Source organism: Pristiophorus japonicus, chromosome 1 (genome assembly GCF_044704955.1).
Source record: "Pristiophorus japonicus isolate sPriJap1 chromosome 1, sPriJap1.hap1, whole genome shotgun sequence".
NCBI lineage: Eukaryota > Metazoa > Chordata > Chondrichthyes > Pristiophoridae > Pristiophorus > Pristiophorus japonicus.
In genome coordinates, this window is record NC_091977.1 from 69550239 (window position 1) to 69576567 (window position 26329).

At 44.5% G+C, this 26329-nt stretch overlaps 1 protein-coding gene across 9 annotated transcripts in view; it reads left to right on the forward strand.

Annotated features, from left to right (window-relative positions):
- Positions 1–26329, forward strand: part of dennd4c (DENN/MADD domain containing 4C) — a 234982-nt gene that overhangs the window by 102812 nt on the left and 105841 nt on the right. For 6 of the 9 annotated variants that reach the window (XM_070880881.1, XM_070880910.1, XM_070880927.1 and 3 more), the window contains exons 4-5: positions 17769–17838; positions 17946–17969. In XM_070880881.1, coding sequence (XP_070736982.1) covers positions 17769–17838; positions 17946–17969 — 94 coding nt within the window. The remainder of the gene's footprint in view (positions 1–17768; positions 17839–17945; positions 17970–26329) is intronic. The other 3 variants (XM_070880919.1, XM_070880956.1, XM_070880937.1) reach the window with 1 other exon arrangement.

The following is a 26329-nucleotide window of genomic DNA, read 5'->3' on the forward strand; positions in this document are numbered from 1 at the left end:
TTCTCGGCATTTAGTTTGCTCCAGTTCGAGTCAGTTAGAACAGTTTCACTTTGGAACAGAATTTATTTTCAAAAGGGGGCGTGTCCAGCCACTTCTGCCTGTTTTCAAAGTTTCGGCAGTGAAAACTTACTCCAAACTAACTTAGAATGGAGTAAGTGACGATTTTTGTACGCTCGAAAAAACCTTGTCTACACTTTAGAAAATCAGGCGTAGGGAATGGGGGGAGGGGGTTTAAAGGGAAGTTTACAAACATCAGTTTTACAAATAAAGAGCCATCATCAATAATAAATGCTAAAAACATCAATAAATCAAACAATAAACCAAACAAAAAAAATTAATAAATAAAACATTTTCTACTTACCAACTGCAGCACCGGGAGCCCTCCAACAGCATGCTGGGATGCCCCCCCCCCCCCAGCTCCCCTTGCCCAGTGTGTCTCTGTCAGTGTCTCTATCTCTCTCTCTCTGTCTGTGTGTGTCTCACTCTCTGTCAGTGTCTGTGTTTCTGACAGCGAGGGATGGGGTTGAGGGGAGGAGGGGTGGTGGAGTGGGGAAGAGGGGGTGGGCAGGGGAGGAGGGGAGGGGGTTGAGAAGGGAGGGGGTTTGAGAGAGAGAGAGAGAGACTGAACGGGCCGGGCCCAAGACTTCGAGCTTAGACTTACTGGATTGACAGGTAGGTGGCGTTGGGGCGGAGTGGGGGGTGCGGGAAATCGAGTGGGGGGGGCGGGGGGGGAGCGGGAGGAAATCGGTCGGGAGCGGAGGTCGGTCAGGGTAGGGTGGGAGTCCAGTCGGGTTGGGTCCGGTCCGGAGGAAGCAGGAGCGCTGGGCGTGGGATGCAGCCTTATGCACACAGCCCCAGTGAGGCCATTGGGCCAGGGCTAGGGGCTGTGTGCTTTGGGCCCCTCCCACACAGTTTCGGGCGCCTGGAGCTACTGCACTTGCGCGCCCACTGTAGCGCGCATGTGCAGAGGTCCCGGCACTGTTTTCAGCGCAGGGACCTAGCTCCGCCCCCTACAGCTTTTGCTGCGCTGCGCCGAGGACCAGCAGGGAGCCGGAGAATCTGGAAGTTTTTTTTCAGGCGCACTTTGTGGCACGAAAAACGGGCGTCCAGGTCGGGGCTGCACTATTCTAGGCGCGGCCCGAAACTTGGGCCCTGCATATGTAAAGTATATAAACTGATCGCTTTCCTTTCAATTGACATTTTATTGTTTCACCTTTTGAGGAGCTAGATAGGAAAGTTTCTACTGTAAATAGATTGTTTTTATACCTAATGGCATAATAATTTAACCTTAAAACAAGGTCTAAAGTTGTGATATTTTGCTCATCAACAACACAGAGGTTCTATGAATGCAGAGGATAATTCCAATAGCTCAATATCATTAAAGGAAACGTTGTTCTGCTAACCTGGGGCACATTCCCAAAATCTGCCAGTGACCCGGAGGAGATCTGATGTTATTAATGAACAGCGAGTCACGTGGGCAATCATTAACTAAGGTCATTGCTGGCCTCCACCTGAAGAGGCACTTGGTTTACCATTTCCCACTTTGGATTTAGTCTAAATTATTTTTGGCTTTTAGTTAATCATATCCCCACCCCCACCTTCCTTATTTTCTAGCTTCTGCATGTTTTGGTTTATTATTTCCCTACTTTTTGATTAACCATTTCTCGTTTCGGATTTGGTCTCTGCTGGTATGTTTCCACTTTAAGTTAATGATTTTCCACCATTTATTAATTTTTGCAGGTTTTGGTTTACAGTTTCCATTTTTGGTTAACCATTTCCCCTTTTGGACTTGGTCTCGGAGCATTATTTTTGACTGGTTAATCATTTCCCACGTTTTGTTCATTTTTATTGATACGTCCATCTTGACAGAATTGTTGTTCAGCACCAGCAGCAAGTTTCACATTATGTAAAACAACAATAAATATATATATATATATATAGGTTGAATTGTATAAGAAATTTTTATACAGCAAAATGTTACGGGGCTTCCGTGGAATTTCGATAACATGAGATGGGAGTCTCAGAAGCAAAAAGGTCGAGCACCCTGGTTTAACAGATAATGGGTTCATTCCACAGAGCATATTGACCAATGTTCCCTTTAAGTTGAGCGGCAGCACTCTGCAAGTCCCACGCTGCTGCTGGTGAGCCGGCTTTTAAATCGAAAAATTGTGCATGCACGGAATTTTGAATGGCCTGCGCAGCCCATTAAAGGGGTTGCGTGGGCCAACGATAAATTCGAGGGAACATTGATATTGACTAATGAGAGCAATTTCAGACGGGTACCAGTAAAGAATGTATTCAGAGGTTATTTGAGATCATTTGTGAGTTCCCTAGGCATTATTGCCTCAATCGTACTGCAGGAAGCAAATGGCCCTGAAATTACAGTCGGAGGCTTCCCGCGGACAATTGCCTCCGACCTGAAACATTTCTACGAAAGTACCTGGAGGTCCGGGAGGAGCCTACGATTCCGGTGGGGAGGCCTTCTCTTCCCGCGCTGTGAAGTGGGCTCCTATCCTCTAGGTTCTCACGCAGAAGATGCAATCACGTCTGACTGCTCAGCCAATCAAGTGCTGTATTCCACAGCTTTCTCATTTAATAGCAATGAGAACTCCGTATCTACGAGTTCTCATTGCTATTAATGAAAAAAAAAGACAACAGGTATTAAAAAAAATAAAAAAACACACCCCACATAATTAAAATTAATTGACATTAAAGTTAATCTGGCTTTTTTTTGAGTTTTTAAATTTTTTAAAATTATAGTTCAAAATAAATGTAACATAGTGGGCAGGGTTTTAAAATGTTTTTTTAATTTAATATTTTTGTATGTTTTTAAACTCTTATGCCTGTAAAAGTAGACTGCACCTGCTTTTATCAGGCGCAAGAATTTTGAGGACATTTGCTGGGCAAAATGTGTGTAAATACCACAATCTTGCCCATGCAAATGTCCTCGCTTCCGATATACGGATGATCTGTCAAGCTTGAGCATGCGCATTGTGTGCTGAACACCGGCTTTTCCGATGTCTTCCCGGGTCCTTAGAAACTTCGTACGGACTCGGAGGCTGGAATTTTAGGGCCGATATGTCCGGTCTTGCTGTGCAACTATTTGAAACCCATTTCTTATCTCCTTGTTTTCCCCTCCTGACTTGTTCTGGGCTATCATTGCATATTCAGTGCAACTCTCTGCCATTTTGCCGAAGTGGTAATTCTTCATGAGTGAGCCAAGACCGTTATTGTAAGCAGGTTGTTTGAACATGGGGAATGACTCGGCTAAACTAGCTCCTGTTTGTTCTTTGTGTTTACACATTCGTACCTTCTAGCAGCAAACCTAATCAGGCCTGCCTTTCTGCCCCATGTCCTCAATTCCTGTAATGTGATACTAAGGTCAATTGACCCTCTCCTTTAAACAGCTGAGATGAGCTCAATCAATGTCTACCAGACCAGGCATCAAAAGTGGAACTTTCCTGTTCTGTGTCGAGCATTACCACACCATGAGTCGTTTTGGGTGCCTGGAAACATTTTGGAAGTGTACATGTCCACATTTTTAACAGTTGTGTTATAGTAAATTCAACTATCTATACATTACCTATGAAGTGAATACTTCAATATAATGGCATTTGTGCATCATGAAACTGGTGAAAGTCACTGCCAACAACAGCTTGTATTTATATTGTGCCTTTAATATAGTAAAACAGGAATATTATAAGATAAAAAAAAAATTTGACACCGAGCCACATATCGAGCAACAGAAGGCACAGTCACCAATGGTTGAGCAATTATAATCAGGGATGCTCAAGAAGGCAGAATTAGAGGAGCACAGATATTGCGGGGGTCATGGGGCTGAAATAGATTAGAGATAGGCAAGGGTGAGTCCATGGAGGGATTTGAAAACAAGGTTGAGAATTTTGAAATCAAGGCGTTGCTTAACAGGAAACCGATGTAGGTCAGTGAGCACAGACAGGGGTGATGGGTGAACGGGACTTGGTGCGAGTTAGGTCATGGGCAATGAGTTTTGGATCACCAAGTTTACTTAGGGTAGAATGTGGGAGGCCAGCCAGGAGTGTGTTGGAATAGTCACGTCTAGAGGTAACAAAGGCATGGATGAGGGTTCCAGCAGCGGATGAGCTGAGGCAAGGGCTGAGATGGGCGATGTTATGGAGGTAGAAATGGGCAGTCTTAGTTATGCTGCGGATATGTGGTCGGGAGCTAATTTCAGGGTCAAATATGGCACCAAGATTATGAACAGTGTGGTTCAGCCTCAGACAGATGTTACGGAGAAGGAGAATCGAGTTTGGGACAGGAACTGAAAACAATGGCTCTGGTTTTCCCAATATTGAACTGGAGAAAATGTCTGCTCATTCAGAGCTGGATATCGGATAAGTTGTCTGACAATTTAGAGACGGTGGAAGGGTCGTGAGAAGTGGTGGTGAAGTAGAGCTGGGTATCATCAGCGTACATGTGGAAAACTGACGTGTTTTCAGATGATGTTGCCAAGGGGCAGCATTTTGATGAGAAATAGGGGACCAAGGATAGATCCTTGGGGGACACCAAAGGTAACGATACGGGAGTGGGAAGAGAACCAGTTGGAGGTGATTCTCTGGCTACAGTTAGATAGATAAGAATGGAACCAGGTGAGTGCAATTTCCCCACCCCGGCCCAAGTTGGACGATGGTGGAGAGGTGTTGAAGGATGCAGTAGTCAACCATGTCAAAGGCTGCAGACAAGGCAAGAGGGATGAGGAGAGATAGTTTATCTTTGTCACAGTCACAAAGGATGTCATTTGTGACTGAGAGCTGTTTCAGTATCGTTGAATTTGTAATACAGATTGAGGGTGAGGAAGTAGTGTCTCAAATGAGCATACTATGCTTAAACAAAGGGGACTACAGTGGGATGAGGGCAGAGTTGGCTAAAGTAGACTGGGAACACAGACTAAACGGTGGCACAATTGAGGAACAGTGGAGGACTTTTAAGGAGCTCTTTCATAGTGCTCAACAAAAATATATTCCAGTGAAAAAGAAGGGCGGTAAGAGAAGGGATAACCAGCCGTGGATAACCAAGGAAATAAAGGAGAGTATCAAATAAAAAACCAATGCGTATAAGGTGGCCAAGGTTAGTGGGAAAATAGAAGATTGGGAACATTTTAAATGACAGCAAAGAATGACTAAGAAAGCAATAAAGAAAGGAAAGATAGATTACGAATGTAAACTTGCGCAAAACATAAAAACGGGTAGTAAAAGCTTTTACAGATATATAAAACGGAAAAGAGTGACTAAAGTAAATGTTGGTCCCTTAGAAGATGAGAAGGGGGATTTAATAATGGGAAATGTGGAAATGGCTGAGACCTTAAACAATTATTTTGCTTCGGTCTTCACAGTGGAAGACACACAAACCATGTCAGAAATTGCTGGTCACAGGAATGTGGGAAGGGAGGACCTTGAGACAATCACTATCACTAGTGGGGTAGTGCTGGACAGGCTGATGGGACTCAGGGTAGACAAGTCCCCTGATGAAATGCATCCCAGGGTATTAAAAGAGATGGCGGAAGTTATAGCAGATGCATTCGTTACAATCTACCAAAATTCTCTGGACTCTGGGAGGTACCAGCGGATTGGAAAGCAGCTAATGTAACGCCTCTGTTTAAAAAAAGGGGGCAGACAAAAGGCAGGTAACTATAGGCCGGTTAGTTTAACATCTGTAGTGGGGAAAATGCTTGAAGCTATCATTAAGGAAGAAATAGTGGGACATCTAGATAGGAATAGTGCAATCAAGCAGACGCAGCATGGATTCATGAAGGGGAAATCATGTGTAATTAATTTACCAGAATTCTTTGAGGATATAACGAGCATGGTGAATAGAGGTGTACCGATGGATGTGGTGTATTTAGATTTTCAAAAGGCATTCGATAAGGTGCCACACAAAAGGTTACTGCAGAAGATAAAGGTACGCGGAGTCAGTGGAAATGTATTCGCATAGGTAGAGAATTGGCTGGCTAACCGAAAGCAGAGAGTCGGGATAAATGGGTTTTTTTCGGGTTGGAAATCGGTGGTTAGTGGTGTGCCACAGGGATCGGTGCTGGGACCACAACTGTTTACAATATACATAGATGACCTGGAAGAGGGGAGAGTGTAGTGTAACAAAATTTGCAGATGACACAAAGATTAGTGGGGAAGCAGGTTGTGTAGAGGACACAGAGAGGCTGCAAAGAGATTTAGATAGGTTAAGCGAATGGGCTAAGGTTTGGCAGATGGAATACAATGTCGAAAAGTGTGAGGTCATCCACCTTGGGGGGAAAAAAAAACAGTAAAAGGGAATATTATTTGAATGGGGAGAAATTACAACATGCTGCGGTGCAGAGGGACCCTGGGGGTCCTTGTGCATGAATCCCAAAAAGTTAGTTTGCAGGTGCAGCAGGTAATCAGGAAGGCGAATGGAATGTTGGCCTTCATTGCGAGAGGGATGGAGTACAAAAGCAGGGAGGTACTTCTGCAACTGTATAGGGTATTGGTGAGGCCGCACCTGGAGTACTGCGTGCAGTTTTGGTCACCTTACTTAAGGAAGGATATACTAGCTTTGGAAGGGGTACAGTGACGATTCACTCGGTTGATTCCGGAGATGAGGGGGTTACCTTATGATAGATTGAATAGACTGGGTCTTTACTTGTTGGAGTTCAGAAGGATGAGGGGTGATCTTATAGAAACATTTAAAATAATGAAAGGGATAGACAAGATAGAGGCAGAGAGGTTGTTTCCACTGGTTGGGGAGACTAGATCTAGGGGGCACAGCCTCAAAATATGGGGGAGCCAATTTAAAACTGAGTTGAGAAGGAATTTCTTCTCCCAGAGGGTTGTGAATCTGTGGAATTCTCTGCCCAAGGAAGCAGTTGAGGCTAGCTCATCGAATGTATTCAAGTCACAGATAGATAGATTTTTAACCAATAAGGGAATTAAGGGTTATGGGGAGCGGGCGGGTAAGTGGAGCTGAGTCCACGGCCAGATCAGCCATGATCTTGTTGAATGGCGGAGCAAACACGAGGGGCTAGATGGCCTACTCCTGTTCCTAATTCTTATGTTCTTATGTTCTTATGTGGCAGGGTGGAATGCATTCATTCCATAGCTTTAGAGTTGGTGTATAGATGTGTAAGCGAGCCCCAAGGGGGCAGAGGAAATGCTTCAAGGACACCCTCAAAGACTCCTTGGAAAAAGTGCAACATCCCCACCGACACCTGGGAATCCTTGGCCCAAAATTGCTCAAAGTGAAGGGAGAGCATCCGGGATGGCGCTGAGCACCTTGAGTCTCATCGCCGAGAGTAAGCTGAAGCCAAGCGTAGACAGCGGAAGGAGCATGAGGCAACCCAGACACCCTACCCACCCATTCCTTCAACCATCGTCTGCCTCACCTGTGACCGAGACTGTGGGCTCCGCATTGGACTCTTCAGTCACCTGAGAACTCATTTTTAGTGTGGAAACAAGTCCTCCTCGACTTCGAGGGACTGCCTAAGAAAAGACATATAAAATAGTAGTCGTACCTCAGTGGTCAATTTGTAGTTAACTTCGAAGACAATATTTGTACAATGAAACTAACTAAAACAATGCAGAAGCAATACTTTGCTTTGAATCCTCTTGGGATTAGAAATGTGTTCGACCTTTTTAGTGTGGTTCAGAAGAAAATATTCAGTCCTGAGAACCATTGGAAAATTCTTTTGATTGCACTGAATTTTGTAATTGGGATTTTGGTAAAGCATACTCATGGGCATTGTCTTCTCCCTTTTTTCTTTTTTTCCTGTTTTGTGTCTTTCTCAATATTTGCTGATTTTTCTCTTGGTTAATTTTCCATCCTCAATTTCCTTTGTCCCAGCTATTTCAGTCAAATTTTAATTTCATCTGTCCCAACCATTACTGTTCCACCCTCTGCTTCTCCTTCCAGTTCTGCAACAAGTTTTGTGCTGCAGAAGGCAGAGTTTATTCATTGATAAGCAAGAGTGAAATCGCTTCATGGTCACTTGGTTACAGACTGCTATAATTCTCAGTATGAATAAGTACTGCTTCCATTAATATGAAAGCGGACCAGTTTCAACTTGAAGCACATTTATATGTCCGAAACGCGAGTGCAGCCTGTTCTCCAAGCTTAAGGTATTGCTCTGAGAGACATCATGCGCAAGTCCCACTCCAGAGATTTGACCACGTAATCTGGGCTGACACTTCAGTGCAATGCAGTACTGAGGGAGTGCTGCACAGTTTTTCGGTTGAGACCGTGGCCCGGGTGTTGTGGTCAGCGGCGAACAAATGGCATTCGGCGTTCATTACACTTGCAACTGCCCACAGACTCTTCATGGGCTTTCGACCGTCAATTTACTGTCATTGGTTCTGATGCAGCGCGTCGCCCTCTACAGGGGATCAGGCAAGCAACCTCTTGTCTCCTCCACTAATCAAATTGAATCCTTACTGAGGCACGCAGAGACTAAACCAAAAAGTATAAGCAAGAATACTTAAAATAATGTACCGAAAGCAAAATAAAGAGAGGGAAAGAAAGAAAAAGTAGTACATTTTTTGTTAAAACATTTTTAAATTTCCTTTAATAATTGAGATCTGAAGGAATGAGACTCCACACTTGTAAAAGTAAATTTTCAGTGCCAGAGAGTATGTTTGGTTGTCGTCGTCTTGGCAGCCCCTCAGAGTTGAGGATGACTTGCTTCCACACTAAAAATGAGTTCTCCGGTGACTGAAGAGTCCAATGCGGGACCGACAGTCTCTGTCACAGGGGGGGCAGGCTGTGAAGGATTGGGTGGATGGGGTGCCTTGGTTGCCGCGCGTTCATTCCGCTGTCAATGCTTGGCTTCAGCTTTCACTCGTCGAAGAATGTCGGTGTTCAGCGCCTTCCCGGATGTTTTTCCTCCACTTTGAGCAGTCTTGGACTTTTCAAGGAGGCTTCGAGGGTGTCCTTGAAGCATTTCCTCTGTCCACCTGGGGCTCGCTTGCTGTGTCGAAGCTCCGAGTAGAGCGCTTGTTTTGGGAGTCTTGGGTCAGGCATGCGGACGATGTGGCCCGTCCAATGGAGCTGGTCAAGCTTGGTCGATGTTGGCCTGAGCGAGAACACCAATGTTGGTGCGGCTATCCTGCCAATGGATTTTCAGGGTCTTGTGGAGGCAGCTTTGGTAGTACTTGAGTGTTTTGAGGTGCCTGCTGTCCATAGTCCATGTCTCTCAGCCATAGAGGAGGGCGGGTATCCTGTTCTGTAGATCATGAGCTTGGTGCTGGGTTTGTGCGAAGGCTGCACTGGCACACAAGGCGGTGTTGGACCTCGTCGTCTATGTCTGGCCTTGACGGTCGGCTCCTGAGATATGGGAAATGGTCCATGTTGTCCAAAGCGTGGATTTTGATAATCGGGGGACAGTGTTGTGTGGCGGGGGCAGGTTGATCGAGGCCCTTTGTCTTACAGATATTTAGTGTAAGGCCCATGCTCTCGTACACCTTGGTGAAGAAGTTGACGATGACTTGGAGTTTGGCCTCCGAGTGTTCTCAGACACAAGTGTCGTCTGCGTACTGTAGTTCAATGGCGGAGGATGAGACGACCTTGGATCTGGCCTGGAAGCGGAGGAGGTTGAACAGATACCCATTTATCCTGTAATTTAGTTCCGCTCCAGCGGAGAGTTTGTTGAGGGTGAGATGGAGCATTGCAGCAAGGATGACTTAGCCTTGCTTGACCCCAATCCGAAAGTGGAATGGGTCTGTCGTGGATCCATTGGTCAGGATCACTGCTTGCATAACCACACTGTTACAAATTCACTTGCACCTAAATGGACAAACCGTAACTTTTTCTTAGTGGGTATCTGGTGGGCAAGTACCGCAGCTTTGCGCCCTTTACATGTTTTAATTGCGAGTCTGTTGGGAAGGTACCAGTGTAGCAAAGCTTGTCGAAGAGCAGGGCATCTTGAACAGCAACTTCCTGATTTCTGCATTTAACTATGCATGTGCGGACACTGGAAGTTGCTGTCCAATTTAACCTTAATGGTGAGCGCTGATAGTCCCACTATTCTTGCTGCAAAATCTGGGTCAGTAAATTGAGGCTCTGTCTGCTCTTGGGTGGACATAAAAGATCCCATGGTTCTATTTGAAGAAGAGTATGGTAGTTCCCCTGGTGTCTTGGACAATAATTGTTATTCAACCAACATACTTAAAATAGATTTTGTGGTTTATCTTGTGCTGTTTGTGGGATTGTGTGAATTGTTGGCCGCATTTCCTACGTTACAACAGTGTCAGCAGGTCAAAAATTACTTAATTGATAAACATTTTAGGACAATCCGAGGTTGTGAAAGGCGCTATATAAATGCAAGTTTGTTCTTCAGAACATAAGAAATAGGAGCAGGAAGTGGCCCTGCAGCCCTTTGAGCCTGCTCAGCCATTCAACACGATCATGGCTGATTGTCGACCTCAACTCCATTTTCCCGCCCGATCTTCATATCCCTTGATTCCCCTAGACTCCCAAAATCTATCTCTCAGCCTTGAATATATTCAGAGATTCAGCATCCACAGCCCTCTGGGGCAGAAAATTCCAAAGATTCACCATCCTAAAAGTGAAGAAATTCCTCCTCCAACTCTGTCTTAAGTGGTCGACCCCTTATCCTGAGACTGTGTCCCCAAGTTCTCGACGGCCAGGGGAATCAACGTTTCCGAACATAGAACATACAAAATAGGAGCAGGAGTAGGCCATTTGGTCCCTGGAGCCTGCTCCGCCATTCAATAAGATTATGGCTGATCTGATCCTGGCCTCAACTCCTCGTCCGTTCCCCATAGCCCGAGACTCCCTTATCATTCAAAAATCTGTCTTATCTCCACCTTAAATATATTCAATGATCCAGCCTCCACAGCTCTCTGGCGTAGAGAATTCCAAAGATTCACGACCCTCTGAGCGAAGAAATTTCTTATTAAATGGGTGGCCCCTTATTCTAAGATCATGCCCTGTAGTTCCAGTCTTCCCCCATCAGTGGAAACATCCTCTCTGCATCCACCTTGTCAAGACCCCTCCTAATCTTATACGTTTTGATAAGATCACCTCTCATTCTTCTGAATTCCAATGAGTAGAGGCTCAATCTGCTCAACCTTTCTTCATATGACAACCCCTTCCTCTCGGGAATCAACCTTGTGAACCTTCTCTGAGCTGTATATCCTTCCTCAAATAAGGAGACCAAAACTGTACACAGTACTCCAGGTGTGATCTTACCAATGCCCTGTACAGTTGTAGCAGGACTTCCCTACTTGTATACTCCATCCCCTTTGCAATAAAGGCCAGCATTCCATTTGCCTTCCTCATTACTTGCTTTACCTGAATGCTAACTTGTGTGTTTCATGCACAAAAACCCCCAGATCCCTCTACAACAGCATTTTGTAATCGCTTCCCATTTAAATAATTTGCTCTTTTATTTTTCCTGCCAAAGTGGATAATCTCTCATTTTTCCACATTATACTTCATCTGCCAAATGTTTGCCTACTCACTGAGCATATCTATATCCCATTGTAGATTATTTGCGTCGTCCTCACAATTTGCTTTCCCACCTATCTTTGTATCATCAGCAAATTTGGCTATGTAACACTGTCGCTTCATTCAAGTCATTCATATAAATTTAAATAGTTGAGGCACCAGCACTGATCCGTGTGGCACCCCACTCATTACAGTTTGCGAACCTGAAAATGACCTATTTATCTTGACCGTTTTCTGCGAGTTAGCCAATCCTCTATCCATGCTAATCATCATCATCAAAATCGAGGAAGACTTGCTTCCACTCTAAAAGCGAGTTCTTAGGTGACTACAGTCGAATATGGGAATTACAGTCTCTCACAGGTGGGACAGACAGTGGTTAAAGGAAGGGCTGGGTGTTGGGGGGTCTGGTTTGCCGCATGCTCCTTCCTATGCCTGCGCTTGTTTTCTGCATGCTCTCGGTGACGAGACTCAAAGTGCTCAGCGCCCTCCCTGGATGCTCTTCCTCCACTTAGGGCGGTCTTTGGACAGGGACTTCCAGGTTGTTGGTGGAGATGTTGCATTTTATCAAGGAGGCTTTGAGGATGTTCTTGAAACGTTTCCTCTGCCCATATTGGGGCTCGCTTGCTGCGTAGGAGTTCAGAGTAGAGCGCTTGCTTTGGGAGTCTTGTGTCAGGCATGCGAACAGTGTGGCCCGCCCAACGGAGCTGGTTGAGTGTGGTCAGTGCTTTGATGCTTGGGATGTTGGCCTCATCGAGAACACTGACATTGGTGCGTCTACTCCCAGGAGATTTGCAGGATCTTGCGGAGACATCGTTGGTGGTATTTCTCCAGCCCCCAACCCTGTGAGCTTTTATCTTGTGCAGTAATCTTTTGTGTAGCACCTTATCGAATGCTTTCTAGAAATCCAAATATACGACATCAACTGGTTCACCTTTATCCACTCTGCTCATTGCATCCTCAAAGAATTCCAGCAGATTTATCAAACATGATTTCCCTTTCATAAAACCATGCTGGCTCTGCTTGACTGCATTATGATTTTCTAAATGTCCTCTTACTACGACCTTACTGATGGACTCCAGCATTTCCCAATGGGACCACTGCAGAATTCAGGGGATTTTGGTACATTATGCCCAATGCATCCACTATCTCTGCAGCCACTTCTCAAGACCCTAGGATGCAAGCCATCAGGTCCAAGGGACTTGTCCACCTTTAGTCCCATTAGTTTGCCTAGTACTTTATATCTAGTGATAGCGATTATTTTAAGTCCTCCCTTCTCCCTCACACCCCCCACCCCCCCCACTATAGCTCCTTGATCATCAATTATTGGGATGTTTTTAGTGTCCTCTACCGTAGACTGAAAAATTATTTGTTCAAAGTCTCTGTCATTTCTCTGTTTCCCATTATTAATTCTCCAGTCCTATCCTGTAAGGGACCATTGTTTACTTTAGCTATTCGGTTCCTTTTTATATACCTGCGGAAGCTCTTACTGTCTGTTTTTATATTTCTTGCTAGTTTACTCTTGTATGCTGTTTTCTGTCTTATCATTTTTTTAGTCATCCTTTGCTGGTTTCTAAAACTATCCCAATCCTTTGGCTGTCCACTGTCCTTCGAAACATTGTATGCCTTTGTTTTCAATTTGATACCATCCTTTAGTTAGTCAGGGATGGTTCATCCTTCTCTTCGAATCTTTATTTCTCATTGGAATAAACCTTTGCTGAGAATTATGAAATATCTCAAATATTTACTGCAGCATTTCTACTGTCTTACCCTGTAATATATTTTCCCAGTCCAGTTTAACCAACTCTTCATTCATACCTTTGTAATTACCTTTATTTAAGTTCAGGACACTAGTTTGAGAACTAGCTTTCTCACCCTCAAACTGAATTTGAAATTTGACCATGTTATGATCACTGTTCCCAAGAGGATCCTTCATTACAAGATCATTAATTAATCCAGACTTGTTACACATTACCAGATCTAAAATAGTTTACTCCCTGGTTGGTTCCACAATGTTTTGTTTCAAGAAATCATCCCACATACACTCTATGAACTCTTCCTGAAGGTTATTGCCAATTTGATTTGTCCAATCAATATGAAGATTAAAATTGCTCATGCTTATTGCTGTACTTTTCTTACAAGCCTCCATTATTTCTTGATTTATACTCGAGAGTAGCTACTGTTTGGGGGCCTGTAGGCCACTCCCACCAGTGACTTCTTTCCCTTATTCTTATCTCCACCTAAACTGATTCTCAGCGTTTACTCTGTCAATCCCCTTCAGAATTTTGTATGTTTCAATGAGATCACCTCACATTCTTCTAAACTCCAGAGAATATAGGCCCATTCTACACAATCTCTCATCATAAGACAGCCCTCTCATCCCAGGAATCTTAATCTAGTGAACCTCCGTTATAGAAACATAGAAAATAGGTGCAGGAGTAGGCCCTTCGAGCCTGCACCGCCATTCAACAAGATCATGGCTGATCACTCCCTCAGCACCCCCCTCCTGCTTTCTCTCCAAACCCCTTGATCCCCCCCCCAACCGTAAGAGCCATATCTAACTCCCTCTTGAATATATCCAATGAACTGGCATCAACAACTCTCTGCGGCAGGGAATTCCACAGGTTAACAACTCTGATTGAAGCAGTTTCTCCTCATCTCAGTCCTAAATGGCCTACCCCTTATCCGAAGACTGTGTCCCCTGGTTCTGGACTTCCCCAACATCGGGAACATTCTTCCCGCATCTAACCTGCCCAGTCCCGTCAGAATCTTATACGTTTCTATGAGATCTCCTCTCATCCTTCTAAACGCCAGTGTATAAAGGCCCAGTTGATCCAGTCTCTCCTCATATGCCAGCCCAGCCATCCCTGGAATCAGTCTGGTGAACCTTCGCTGCACTCTCTCAATAGCAAGAATATCCTTCCTCAGACTAGGAGACCAAAACTGAACACAATATTCCAGGTGAGGCCTCACTTAAGGCCCTGTACAGCTGCATTAAGACCTCCCTGTTCCTATACTCAAATCCCCTAGCTATGAAAGCCAACATACCATTTGCTGCCTTTACCGCCTGCTGTACCTGCGTGTCCACTTTCAGTGACTGATGAACCATGACACCCAGGTCTCTTTGCACCTCCTCTTTTCCTAATCTGCCGTCATTCAGATAATATTCTGCCTTCGTGTTTTTGCCCCCAAAATGGATAACCTCACATTTATCCACATTATACTGCATCTGTCACGCATTTGCCCATTCACCGAACCTGTCCAAGTCACCCTGCAGCCTCTTAACGTCCTCCTCACAGTTCACACCGCCACCCAGTTTAGTGTCATCCGCAAACTTGGAGATATTACACTCTCTTCCTTCATCCAAATTGTTAATGTATATTGTAAAGAGCTAGGGTCCCAGCACTGAGCCCTGCGGCACCCCACTAATCACTGCCTGCCATCCTGAAAAGGACCCGTTTATCCCGACTCTCTGCTTCCTGTCTGCCAACCAGTTCTCTATCCATGCCAGTACGTTACCCCCAATACCATGCGCTTTGATTTTGCACACCAATCTCTTATGTGGGACCTTGTCAAAAGCCTTTTGAAAGTCCAAATACACCACATCCACTGGTTCTCCCTTGTCCACTCTGCTAGTTACATCCTCAAAAAATTCTAGAAGATCCTAATAAGGATATCTTCCAGTTCCTCCTTCTCACTAGACCCACTGTCCCTAGTACATTCGGAAGGTTATTTGTATCTTCCTTTGTGAAGACAGAACCGAAGTATTGGTTCAAATTGTCTGCCATTTCTTTGTTCCCCATTATAAATTCACCTGAATCCGACTGCAAGGGACCTACGTTTGTCTTTACTCATCTCTTTCTCTCCACATATTTATAGAAGCATTTGCAGTCAGTTTTTATGTTCCCTGCCAGCTTCCTCTCGTACTCTATTTCCCCCCTTAATTAAACCCTTAATCCTCCTCTGTTGAATTCTCAATTTCTCCCAGTCCTCAGGTTTGTTGCTTTTTCTAGCCAATTTATATGCCTCTTCCTTGGTTTTAACACTCCTTAATTTCCCTTGTTAGCCATGGTTGAAGCATCTTCCCAGTTTTATTTTTACTCCAGACAGGGATGTACAATTGCTGAAACTCATCCATATGATCTTTAAATGTTTGCCATTGCTTATCCACCGTCAACCCTTTAAGTATCCTCTGCCAGTCTATTCTAGCCAATTCACGCCTCATACCATCGAAGTTACCTTTCCTTAAATTCAGGACCCTTGTTTCCGAATTAACTTTGTCACTCTCCATCTTAATAAGGAATTCTACCATATTATGGTCACTTTTCCCCAAGGGGCCTCGCACAACAAGATTGCCAATTAGTCCCTTCTCATTACACATCACCCAGTCCAGGATGGCCAGCTCCCTGGTTGGTTCTTCGACATATTGGTCTAGAAAACCATCCCTAATATACTCCAGGAAATCCTCCTCCACCGCATTGCTACCAGTTTGGTTAGCCCAATCAATATGTAGATTAAAGTCGCCCATGATTACTGCTGTACCTTTATTGCACACATCCCTTATTTCTTGTTTGATGCTGTCCCCAACCTCACTACTACTATTTGGTGGTCTATACACAAATCCCACGAGCATTTTCTGCCCTTTGGTATTCCGCAGCTCCATCCATACCGATTCCACATCATCCAGACTAATGTCCTTCCTTACAATTGCATTGATTTCCTCTTTAACCAGCAACGCCACCCCACCTCCTTTTCCTTTCTGTCTATCCTTCCTAAATGCTGAATACCCTTGGATGTTGAGTTCCCAGCCTTGGTCACCCTGGAGCCATGTCTTCGTGATGCCAATCACATCGTATCCGTTAACTGCTATCTGCGCAGTTAATTCATCCACCTTATTCCGAATACTCCTCACATTGAGGCAGAGTCTTCAGGCTTGTCTTTATAACTCACTTTTCCCCTTTTGAATCTTGACGTAATGTGGCCCTTTTTGCTTTTTCCCTTGGGTTTCTTTGCCCTGCACTTTTACTATTCTCATTTCTATCTTTTGCTTCTGCCCCTCTTCTATTTCCCTCTGCCTCCCCGCATAGGTTCCCATCCCCCTGCCATATTAGTTTAACTCCTCCCCTTACCTTGGAGGTGTTACATCCTTCCTTAGATAAGACCAAAACTGTGCATAGTACACCAGGTGTGGTCTCACCAATGCCCAATACAATTGTAGCAAGACTTCCTTCCTTATACTCCAACTCTCTTGCAATAAAGGACAACATGCTGTTTGCCTTCCTTATTGCTTGCTGTAACTGCATGCTAGCTTTGTGTTTTTTGCACAAGGACACCCAAGTCTCTGAGCACCAACATTCTTCAATGCTGCTGGATGTGAAACTGCTGGGAGTAGCTTTGATTGGCTGCAGGCAAAGCCTGTTTTTAGCAGGACTTGCAAGCCACTAGGCATTTGTAAATAAAATGAAAAATTCTGAAAATATACGAGTCAGACAACATCAATAAAAAGAAAAGACATAACATTTTGGATGTAGACACTTAAGAATTTCTCTCGGCTCTCGTACAGGGCTTGGTTATCTTCAATTTTTCAGATCTGACAAATGGCCTACACCCAATGTCCACGTGCCTTTTTGTTTTCTTTACAGATGCTAACAGACCTGCTGTGTATTTCCAACATTTTTTGTTTTTATGTCTGCCAGCTTTACATTTGACTTGCAGCTTGGTGAACCCAGTGGCCCCCTCACAATATAAAACACCTTTAGAATTCATTGTTTATAGTGAGAAGCTGAATCTGACGTCTCCAGCAGCTCATATGTGACGTTTTCTCCAGTGTGATATAACCAAAAGTTTAATGCAACATTAAAACCTGGAGTAATTATAATGGGGGTTTGTTCAAGTTGAGGAATTTAAGTAAACTCTTGCCCCAGTAGCTTGAAACTGACTGGAGTGCTTAACCTGGAGTAATAATAGAAAGGTAATGGCAAACCTTACCATTGTTGAAGCTTGTATGGTCATATGTGATGACTAGTGTATGTCACTAGGCTTATTAAAGCATTTGGTGCCAAATCACATATTGTAAATGCCAGTTTTCTACCACTCGAGATTTTACTTGGTTCACGAACAGTTTCTAGTGGTAGAAGCTGAACGCCAATAGAGAATAGTGATGAGTATATTCCATATCTTCTAGCCTGTGAAACACTTTTTGCTTTAGCCTTTAGGTTAATTAATTGTGAATGTTATAAATTTTTAAATCAAAAGTGTGAGATTTTATGCAGTTTGTAACTATTTGTTTCTATTTACAGTGGGGTTCCAGTGTGTATCTTTGTTACAAGAAGTCTGTTCCTGCTTCTAATTCAATTGCATATAAAGCTGGTATGTAACCCAAAAATTTTAAGAAAAGTAATCGCGAACACTTTTCATGCCTCCTCATTGTGAGGAAGTGAACTTCAATATAAACTTAAACGCCATCTTTCTTTCAGCTATTGTCTTACCAACTCAATTAGGTGAGAGCCTGGAGTTAAAACCACTGGCAGAAGTTGCAGAAGAGCCGAAGTCCCAACAGATTTTATTAATTCTTTTGATGCCCACCTCTTTCCTATCAGATGAGCACATCAGTTTTTTTTCTGATTTCCCAACTCAGATTAAGCTGCTTATATCTTAATATGTAGCTTTCATGCAAATGAAATTATCCCAGTGAAGTTCCAGTATGTATCTTTGTTTCAAGCATGCCTAAATGCACAAGAGCCTAAATTGCTCTAAATGACCAGAAGTGAGAGGTGGACTGGACAAGATTAGCTTCCCTCTGTGAAGAGGACAGGTCTTTTCAAGGAAAAGCTTGCCTGATACCAGAATAAATGTTATTGTGGAGTGATCAATTTCTAAGTAAAATAAAAGGCTGTGCCAAATTTAAATTGGAGGAAAAATACAAACAAAGTTCTCTGACAATTTCTTCAACATGGTTAGACAGTAAAGCTTGAATAATTTGATATTTTACAATAATCCAAATAATACTGAACATCTCTCAGCCAGTGCTTCATCAGACTAATAATAATGCCATTAATTAAATTATTTATTTAAATTTCCAATTTTGACACTGTTGTGTTGATGATGTGATAATTTGGGAGATCATTCATTATTAGAAGGCCCCTCTCAGATGAAAGTTTGTGTATATTCACTATTTAGATTTTAATATCTCTGGAAAATGGAAATCTGCTTCTGTATTGTTTGCCTTGGCCAGCCTCCTATTTTTTTATTTATCTTCTCCCCCCACCCCCACACCCACACTCCCTGATCCCTGCGAATATAGTGGTACCACAAAATGTTCATCGAGTGGCATTGAGTGTTACTGAAACTGTTTCTCCAAGTAATTCTATGAATGATTTAAATAGACAGCTAGAGAATGATTTAACTTTTCAATTACTCAAGTTCTGATTTTTAAATTTACTTAAATAATCTGTATATTAATCAATTTTGTTTAATATAATCTTGATTATACTGATTCTACTATTGTTATCGACCTATTCCCTATTCGCTCTTTTTTTCCCCGTGTCTATTTGTGTGCACATTTTGGTTGCTACTTCAAACCCAAGCCATTCACTTCTATTTCCACTTCCTTCTCCTGCTTTTTCATTTCTCTCTCTCCCTCCCTGACCAGTGTCTCCTGTCATCATGTCACCTCTCATCTCTCCCCTCTCGGATACTCTGTTCTCCCAAATCCCTACCCCAACTCTTTATTACTCTTGCTCTCCTGCCGCTGTCCCAGGCTCAACTCCCTTTTAGACAAGCCTGCAGCTTCCCTCTGTGCCTCTCTTGGTATCCTCCGAAGGGCCCACTGGCACTCGTTGCTGCCCAACTGTCCCATCCTACTCTCTCGCCGACCTTGCTGTCTAGCCTGCCCGTGGGGGGCTAACCTTGCCAATCTCCTCCTCGTTCAACTCATCCCTCCAAGTGCTGACCCTGTGAGTACTGGCAGTGGATCAGCCATCACCGATCCTCTCCGGATCTCCTTGCAGAATATCCGTTCGCTTGTGAACAAGGCCCTTGCCATCCATGAGCTTATCGTGGATGATTGCATCGACATCATGGCCCTGGCAGGAACTTGGCTGAGGGGTGGTGACATCTTGTCTTTAATGAAGCCTCCCTGCTTGGCTATACCTTCAGCCACTTGCCCTGCCCAAACTGCCATGGTGACGGTGTGACTCTCATCACCAAATCATACCTTGGTCTGTCCACCGACTCCTCTGGCACTTTCTCCTCCTTTTGAACATCTCTCCTTATTCCACCCCTCTCACCTCATTTAAAATTCTCGTTCTCTGTACCCAACGCAAGTATGATAAAAAATGTTACCACTGAGATATCTTCACTGCTTTCCTCCCTCAGCCTCTGCACTGAGCGACTTCTCATCCTCGGTGATTTCAGCCGCCACCTCAATTCATCATGCTCTCCTCTAAGTTCACTACCCTCCTGTCCTCCCTTAATATCTCTCTCCATGTGAATTCCTCAACCCATATTCACGACCATCTCCTTGACCTTGCCATCTCTCGTGGCCTCGTTATTCCTACCGTGTCAGTTACAGATAAGGCCAACTCTGACCATTTCCTTGTATCGCTCTCCACCCACATCCCCCTTACCCTACCCAACCCTACTTCTGCGTCTGATCTGGAAAAAAACCTCTCAAAACTCTGTCACAACTGCAGTGATTAACTCCAAACTGTCCAGCCTTTGGTCCTCCTTTCACCATGACATTTCTGTTGCCACCGGTCTGCTCAACCACCCCCTCACCAACACCTTGGATGCCCTAGCCCCTATTAAAACCATTACTCTCTCTCACCCTAGCCTTTCCCCCTGATACAGCCCTAATCTTCGTTCCCTCAAGTCCAAGAGGCGCAGACTTGAATGGATGTGGCGGACAACTGGTTTAGCCATTCATCGCCAGATCTGGCATGACCCCGTAAAGCATTATCGGGTCCTACTCTCGTCAGGTCACTATTCGAGGATCATTCTGGAATGCAAAGATAACCCCCGGCTGCTATTCTCTACTGCTAACCATCTTAAATCCTCTCCCTGTATCCACCACACTCAGCACCAACAACAAGTGTGAGGAGCTCATGGACTCCTTTGTCTTAAAGATTGAGACTATCCAATCAGCTGCTTCTGCGAGCTCCCTTTCTTCCCCGAGCCCTTCGGGCTAAACTTCTTCTGAAGTTCCCCCTGGCCGAGCCCTAAACTCTCATCATTTTCTAGTTTCTCTCTGATCGCCGCTCTTGACCTCTCTACGCTCAACTTGTCTGAGACCCACTTCCTGCTCCCTTGACCCTATTCTCACTAAACTGCTGATTAAGAGGGGTAAAATAGAGTACGAGAAGAAGCTTGCTGGGAACATAAAAACTGACTGCAAAATCTTCTATCGATATGTGAAGAGAAAAAGATTAGCGAAGACAAACGTAGGTCCCTTGCAGTCAGCTTCAGGTGAATTTATAATGGGGAACAAAGAAATGGCAGGCCAATTGAACAGGTACTTTGGTTCTATCTTCACGAAGGAAGACACAAATAACCATCCGGAAGTACGAGGGGACCGAGGGTCTAGTGAGAAAGAGGAACTGAAGGATATCCTTATTAGGCGGGAAATTGTGTTGGGGAAATTGATGGGATTGAAGGCCGATAAAACTCTGGGGCCTGATGGTCTGCATCCCAGAGTACTCAAGGAAGTGGCCCGAGAAATATTGGATGCATTGGTGATCATTTTCCAACAGTCTATCGACTCTGGATCAGTTCCTATGGACTGGAGGGTAGCTAATGTAACACCACTTTTTAAAAAGGGAGGAGAGAGAAAGTGGGTAATTATAGGCCGGTTAGCCTGACATCAGTAGTGGGGTAAATGTTGGAATCAATCATTAAGGATGAAATAGCAGCGCATTTGGAAAACAGTGACAGGATTGGTCCAAGTTAGCATGGTATTATGAAGGGGAAATCATGCTTGACAAATCTTCTGGAATTTTTTGAGGATGCAACTAGTAGAGTGGACAAGGGAGAACCAGTGGATGTAGTGTATTTGGACTTTCAAAAGGCTTTTGACAAGGTCCCACACAAGAGATTGGTGTGCACAATCAAAGCACATGGTATTGGGGGTAATATACTGACGTGGATAGAGAACCAATTGGCAGACATAAAGCAGAGAGTTGGGATAAACGGGTCCTTTTCAGAATGGCAGGCAGTGACTAGTGGAGTGCCGCAGGGCTCAGTGCTGGGACCCCAGCTCTTTACAATAGACATCAATGATTTAGATGAAGGAATTGAGTGGAATATCTCCAAGTTTGCAGCTGACACTAAACTGGGTGGCGGTGTGAGTTGTGAGGGGGACGATAAGAGGGTGCAGGGTGACTTGGACAGGTTCGGTGAGTGGGCAAATGCATGGCAGATGCAGTACAATGTGGATAAATGTGAGGTTATCCACTTTGGGGGCAAAAACGCAAAGACAGAATATTATCTGAATGGTGGCAGATTAGGAAAAGGGGAGGTGCATGGGTGTCATGGTTCATCAGTCATTGAAAGTTGGTATACAGGTACAGAAACATAGAAAAATAGAATATAGGTGCAGGAGTAGGCCATTCGGCCCTTCGAGTCTGCACCGCCATTCAATGAGTTCATGGCTGAACATGCAACTTCAGTACCCCATTCCTGCTTTCTCGCCATACCCCTTGATCCCCCTAGTAGTAAGGACTACATCTAACTCCTTTTTGAATGTATTTAGTGAATTGGCCTCAACAACTTTCTGTGGTAGAGAATTCCACAGGTTCACCTCTCTGGGTGAAGAAGTTTCTCCTCATCTCGGTCCGAAATGGCTTACTCCTTATCCTTAGACTGTGACCCCTGGTTCTGGACTTCCCCAACATTGGGAACATTCTTCCTGCATCTAACCTGTCTAAACCCTTCAGAATTTTAAACGTTTCTGAGATCCCCTCTCATTCTTCTGAACTCCAGTGAATACAAGCCCAGTTGATCCAGTCTTTCTTGATAGGTCAGTCCCGCCTTCCAGGGAATCAGTCTGGTGAACCTTCGCTGCAGTCCCTCAATCGGAAGCATGTCCTTCCTCAAGTTAGGAGACCAAAACTGTACACAATACTCCAGGTGTGGCCTCACCAAGGCCCTGTACAACGGTAGTAACACCTTCCTGCCCCTGTACTCAAATCCCCTCGCTATGAAGGCCAACATGCCATTTGCTTTCTTAACCGCCTGCTGTACCTGCATGCCAACCTTCAGTGACTGATGTACCATGATGCGCAGGTCTCGTTGCACCTCCCCTTTTCCTAATCTGTCACCATTCAGATAATAGTCTGTCTCTGTTTTTACCACCAAAGTGGCTAACCTCACATTTATCCACATTATACTTCATCTGCCATGCATTTGGCCACTCACCTAACCTATATCCAAGTCACTCTGCAGCCTCATAGCATCCTCCTCACAGCTCACGCTGCCACCCAACTTAGTGTCACCTGCAAATTTGGAGATACTATATTTAATCTCCTCGCCTAAATCATTAATGTACAATGTAAACAGCTGGGGCCCCAGCACAGAACCTTGCGGTACCCCACTAGTCACTGCCTGCCATTCTGAAAAGTACCCATTTACTCCTACTCTTTGCTTCCTGTCTGCCAACCAGTTCTCAATCCATGTCCGCACACTACCCCCAATCCCATGTGCTTTAACTTTACGCATTAATCTCTTGTGTGGGACCTTGTCGAAAGCCTTCTGAACATCCAAATACACCACATCAACTGGTTCTCCCTTGTCCACTCTACTGGAAACATCCTCAAAAAATTCCAGAAGATTTGTCAAGCATGATTTCCCTTTCACAGTTCCAAGTCAGCATGGATTTATCATATCACCTCTTTCCAAATGCGTGCTATGACATCCTTAATAATTGATTCCATCATTTTACCCACTATTGATGTCAGGCTGACCGGCCTATAATTCCCTGTTTTCTCTCTCCCTCCTTTTTTTAAAAAGTGGGGTTACATTGGCTACCCTCCACTCCATAGGAACTGATCCAGAGTCTATGGAATGTTGGAAAATGACTGTCAATGGATCCGCTATTTCCAAGGCCACCTCCTAAAGTACTCTGGAATGCAGTCCATCAGGCCCTGGGGATTTATCAGCCTTCAATCCCATCAATTTCCCCAACACAATTTCCCGACTAATAAGGATTTCCCTCAGTTCCTCCTTCTTACTCGACCCTCTGACTCCTTTTATATCCGGAAGGTTGTTTGTGTCCTCCTTAGTGAATACCGAACCAAAGTACTTGTTCAATTGGTCTGCCATTTCTTTGTTCCCCGTTATGACTTCCCCTGATTCTGACTGCAGGGGATCTACGTTTGACTTTACTAACCTTTTTCTCTTTACATATCTCTGGAAGCTTTTGCAATCTGTCTTAATGTTCCCTGCAAGCTTCTTCTCGTACTCCATTTTCCCTGCCCTAATCAAACTCTTTGTCCTCCTCTGCTGAGTTCTAAATTTCTCCCAGTCCCCGGGTTCGCTGCTATTTCTGGCCAATTTGTATGCCACTTCCTTGGCTTTAATACTATCCCTGATTTCCCTTGATAGCCACGGTTGAGCCACCTTCCCTTTTTTATTTTTACGCCAGATAGGGATGTACAATTGTTGTAGTTCATCCATGCGGTCTCTAAATGTCTGCGATTGCCCATCCACAGTCAACCCCTTCAGTATCATTCACCAATCTATCCTAGCCAATTCACACCTCATACCTTCAAAGTTACCCTTCTTTAAGTTCTGGACCAAGGTCTCTGAATTAACTGTTTAATTCTCCATCCTAATGTAGAATTCCACCATATTATGGTCACACTTCCCCAAGGGGCTTCGCACAACGAGATTGCTAATTAATCCCCTCTCGAGATTATACAACACCCAGTCTAAGATGGCCTCCCCCCCCTAGTTGGTTCCTCAACATATTGGTCTAGAAAACCATCCCTTATGCACTCCAGGAAATCCTCCTCCACTGTATTGCTTCCAGTTTGGTTAGCCCAATCTATATGCATATTAGTCACCCATGATAACTGCTGCACCTTTATTGCATGCACCCCCTAATTTCCTGTTTGTTGCCCTCCCCAACATCACCACTACTGTTTGGAGGTCTGTACACAACTCCCACTAACATTTTTTGCCCTTTGGTGTTCTGCAGCTCTACCCATATAGATTCCACATCATCCAAGCTAATGTCCTTCCTAACTATTGCATTAATCTCCTCTTTAACCAGCAATGCTACCCCACCTCCTTTTTCTTTTATTCTAGCCTTCCTGAATGTTGAATACCCTTGGATGTTGAGTTCCCAGCCCTGATCATCCTGGAGCCACGTCTCTGTAATCCCAATCACATCATATCTGTTAACATCTATTTGCACAGTTAATTCATCCACTTTATTACAGATACTCCTTGCATTAAGATACAAAGCCTTCAGGCTTGTTTTTTTTAAACAGCCTTTGTCCTTTTAGAATTATGCTGTAGTGTGGCCCTTTTTGTTTCTTGCCTTTGTTTACTCGGCCTTCCACTATTGCTTTTTTCCTTTCTATCATCTGTTTCTGACTGCATATTTCTTCGCCCTGTCTCGCTGCATAGGTTCCCATCCCCCTGCCATATAGTTTAAACACTCCAGAACTGCATCAGCAAATGTTACCCCGAGGACATCAGTTCCAGTCCTGCCCAAGTGCAGACCGTCCCTTTTGTACAGGTCCCACTTCCCCCAGAACTGGTTCCAATTTCCCTGGAATTTGAATCCCCCCCTCTTGCACCACTGCTCAAACCACATATTTATTCTAACTATCCTGCTCCCTCTACTCTGATTAGCACGTGGCACTGGTAGTAATCCAGAGATTACTACCTTTTGAGGTCCTACTTTTTAATTTAACTCCTAGCTCTCTAAATTCAGCTTGTAGGACCTCTTCCTGCTTCTTACCTATATCGTTGGTACCTACATGTACCACGACAACTGACTGTCCACCCTCCCTCTTCAGAATGCTCTGCAGCTGCTCCGAGACATCCTTGACCCTTGCACCAGGGAGGCAACATACCATCCTGGAGTCTTGGTCGCGGCTGCAGAAACTCCTATCTATTCACCTTACAATAGAGTCCCCTATCACTATAGCTCTCCCACTCTTTTTCCCGCCCTTCTGTGCAGCAGAGCCACCCATGGTGTCATGAGCCTGGCTGCTGGTGCCTTCCCCTGATAAGTCATCTCCCCCAACAGTATCCAAAACGGTTTATCTGTTTTGGAGGGAGATGATCGCAGGGGACTCCTGCACTACCTTCCTGCTCTTGCCTTGTCTCTTGGTCACCCATTCACTATCTGTCCTAACCCTTGCCTGCGGTGTGACCAACTCACTAAATGTGCTATCCACAATATTCTCAGCATCGCGCATGCTCCAGAGTGAGTCCATCCGCAGCTCCGGGGCCGTCATGTGGTCTGTCAGGAGCTGCAGCTGGACACACTTCCTGCACACATACTCGTCCAGTGTCCCTGATTTCCCACATAGCACAGGAGGAGCATGACACTGGTCCGAGCTCTCCTGTCATGACTTAACCCTTAAATTAATTTACTTACTAAAATTTACTTAAACACCAAACACCTACTTAGTAGTTCGCTGCCAATTAAACCAATCTAAAAGTCAGTCTAAAAGAGAGTTATACTTACCAGTTGAACAGGCAACCACTTACCAGCTTGGCTGTGACGTCACCTCTCGATTTCACACCCCTCTATCTTTGTCTGTAGCTGTTTGGGCTGGTCTCTGGGCCTCCGTCTCCTACTCTCGCACTCCTTATCAGCTGCTCTAGTGTCAGCACTGGTAGGAAAAAC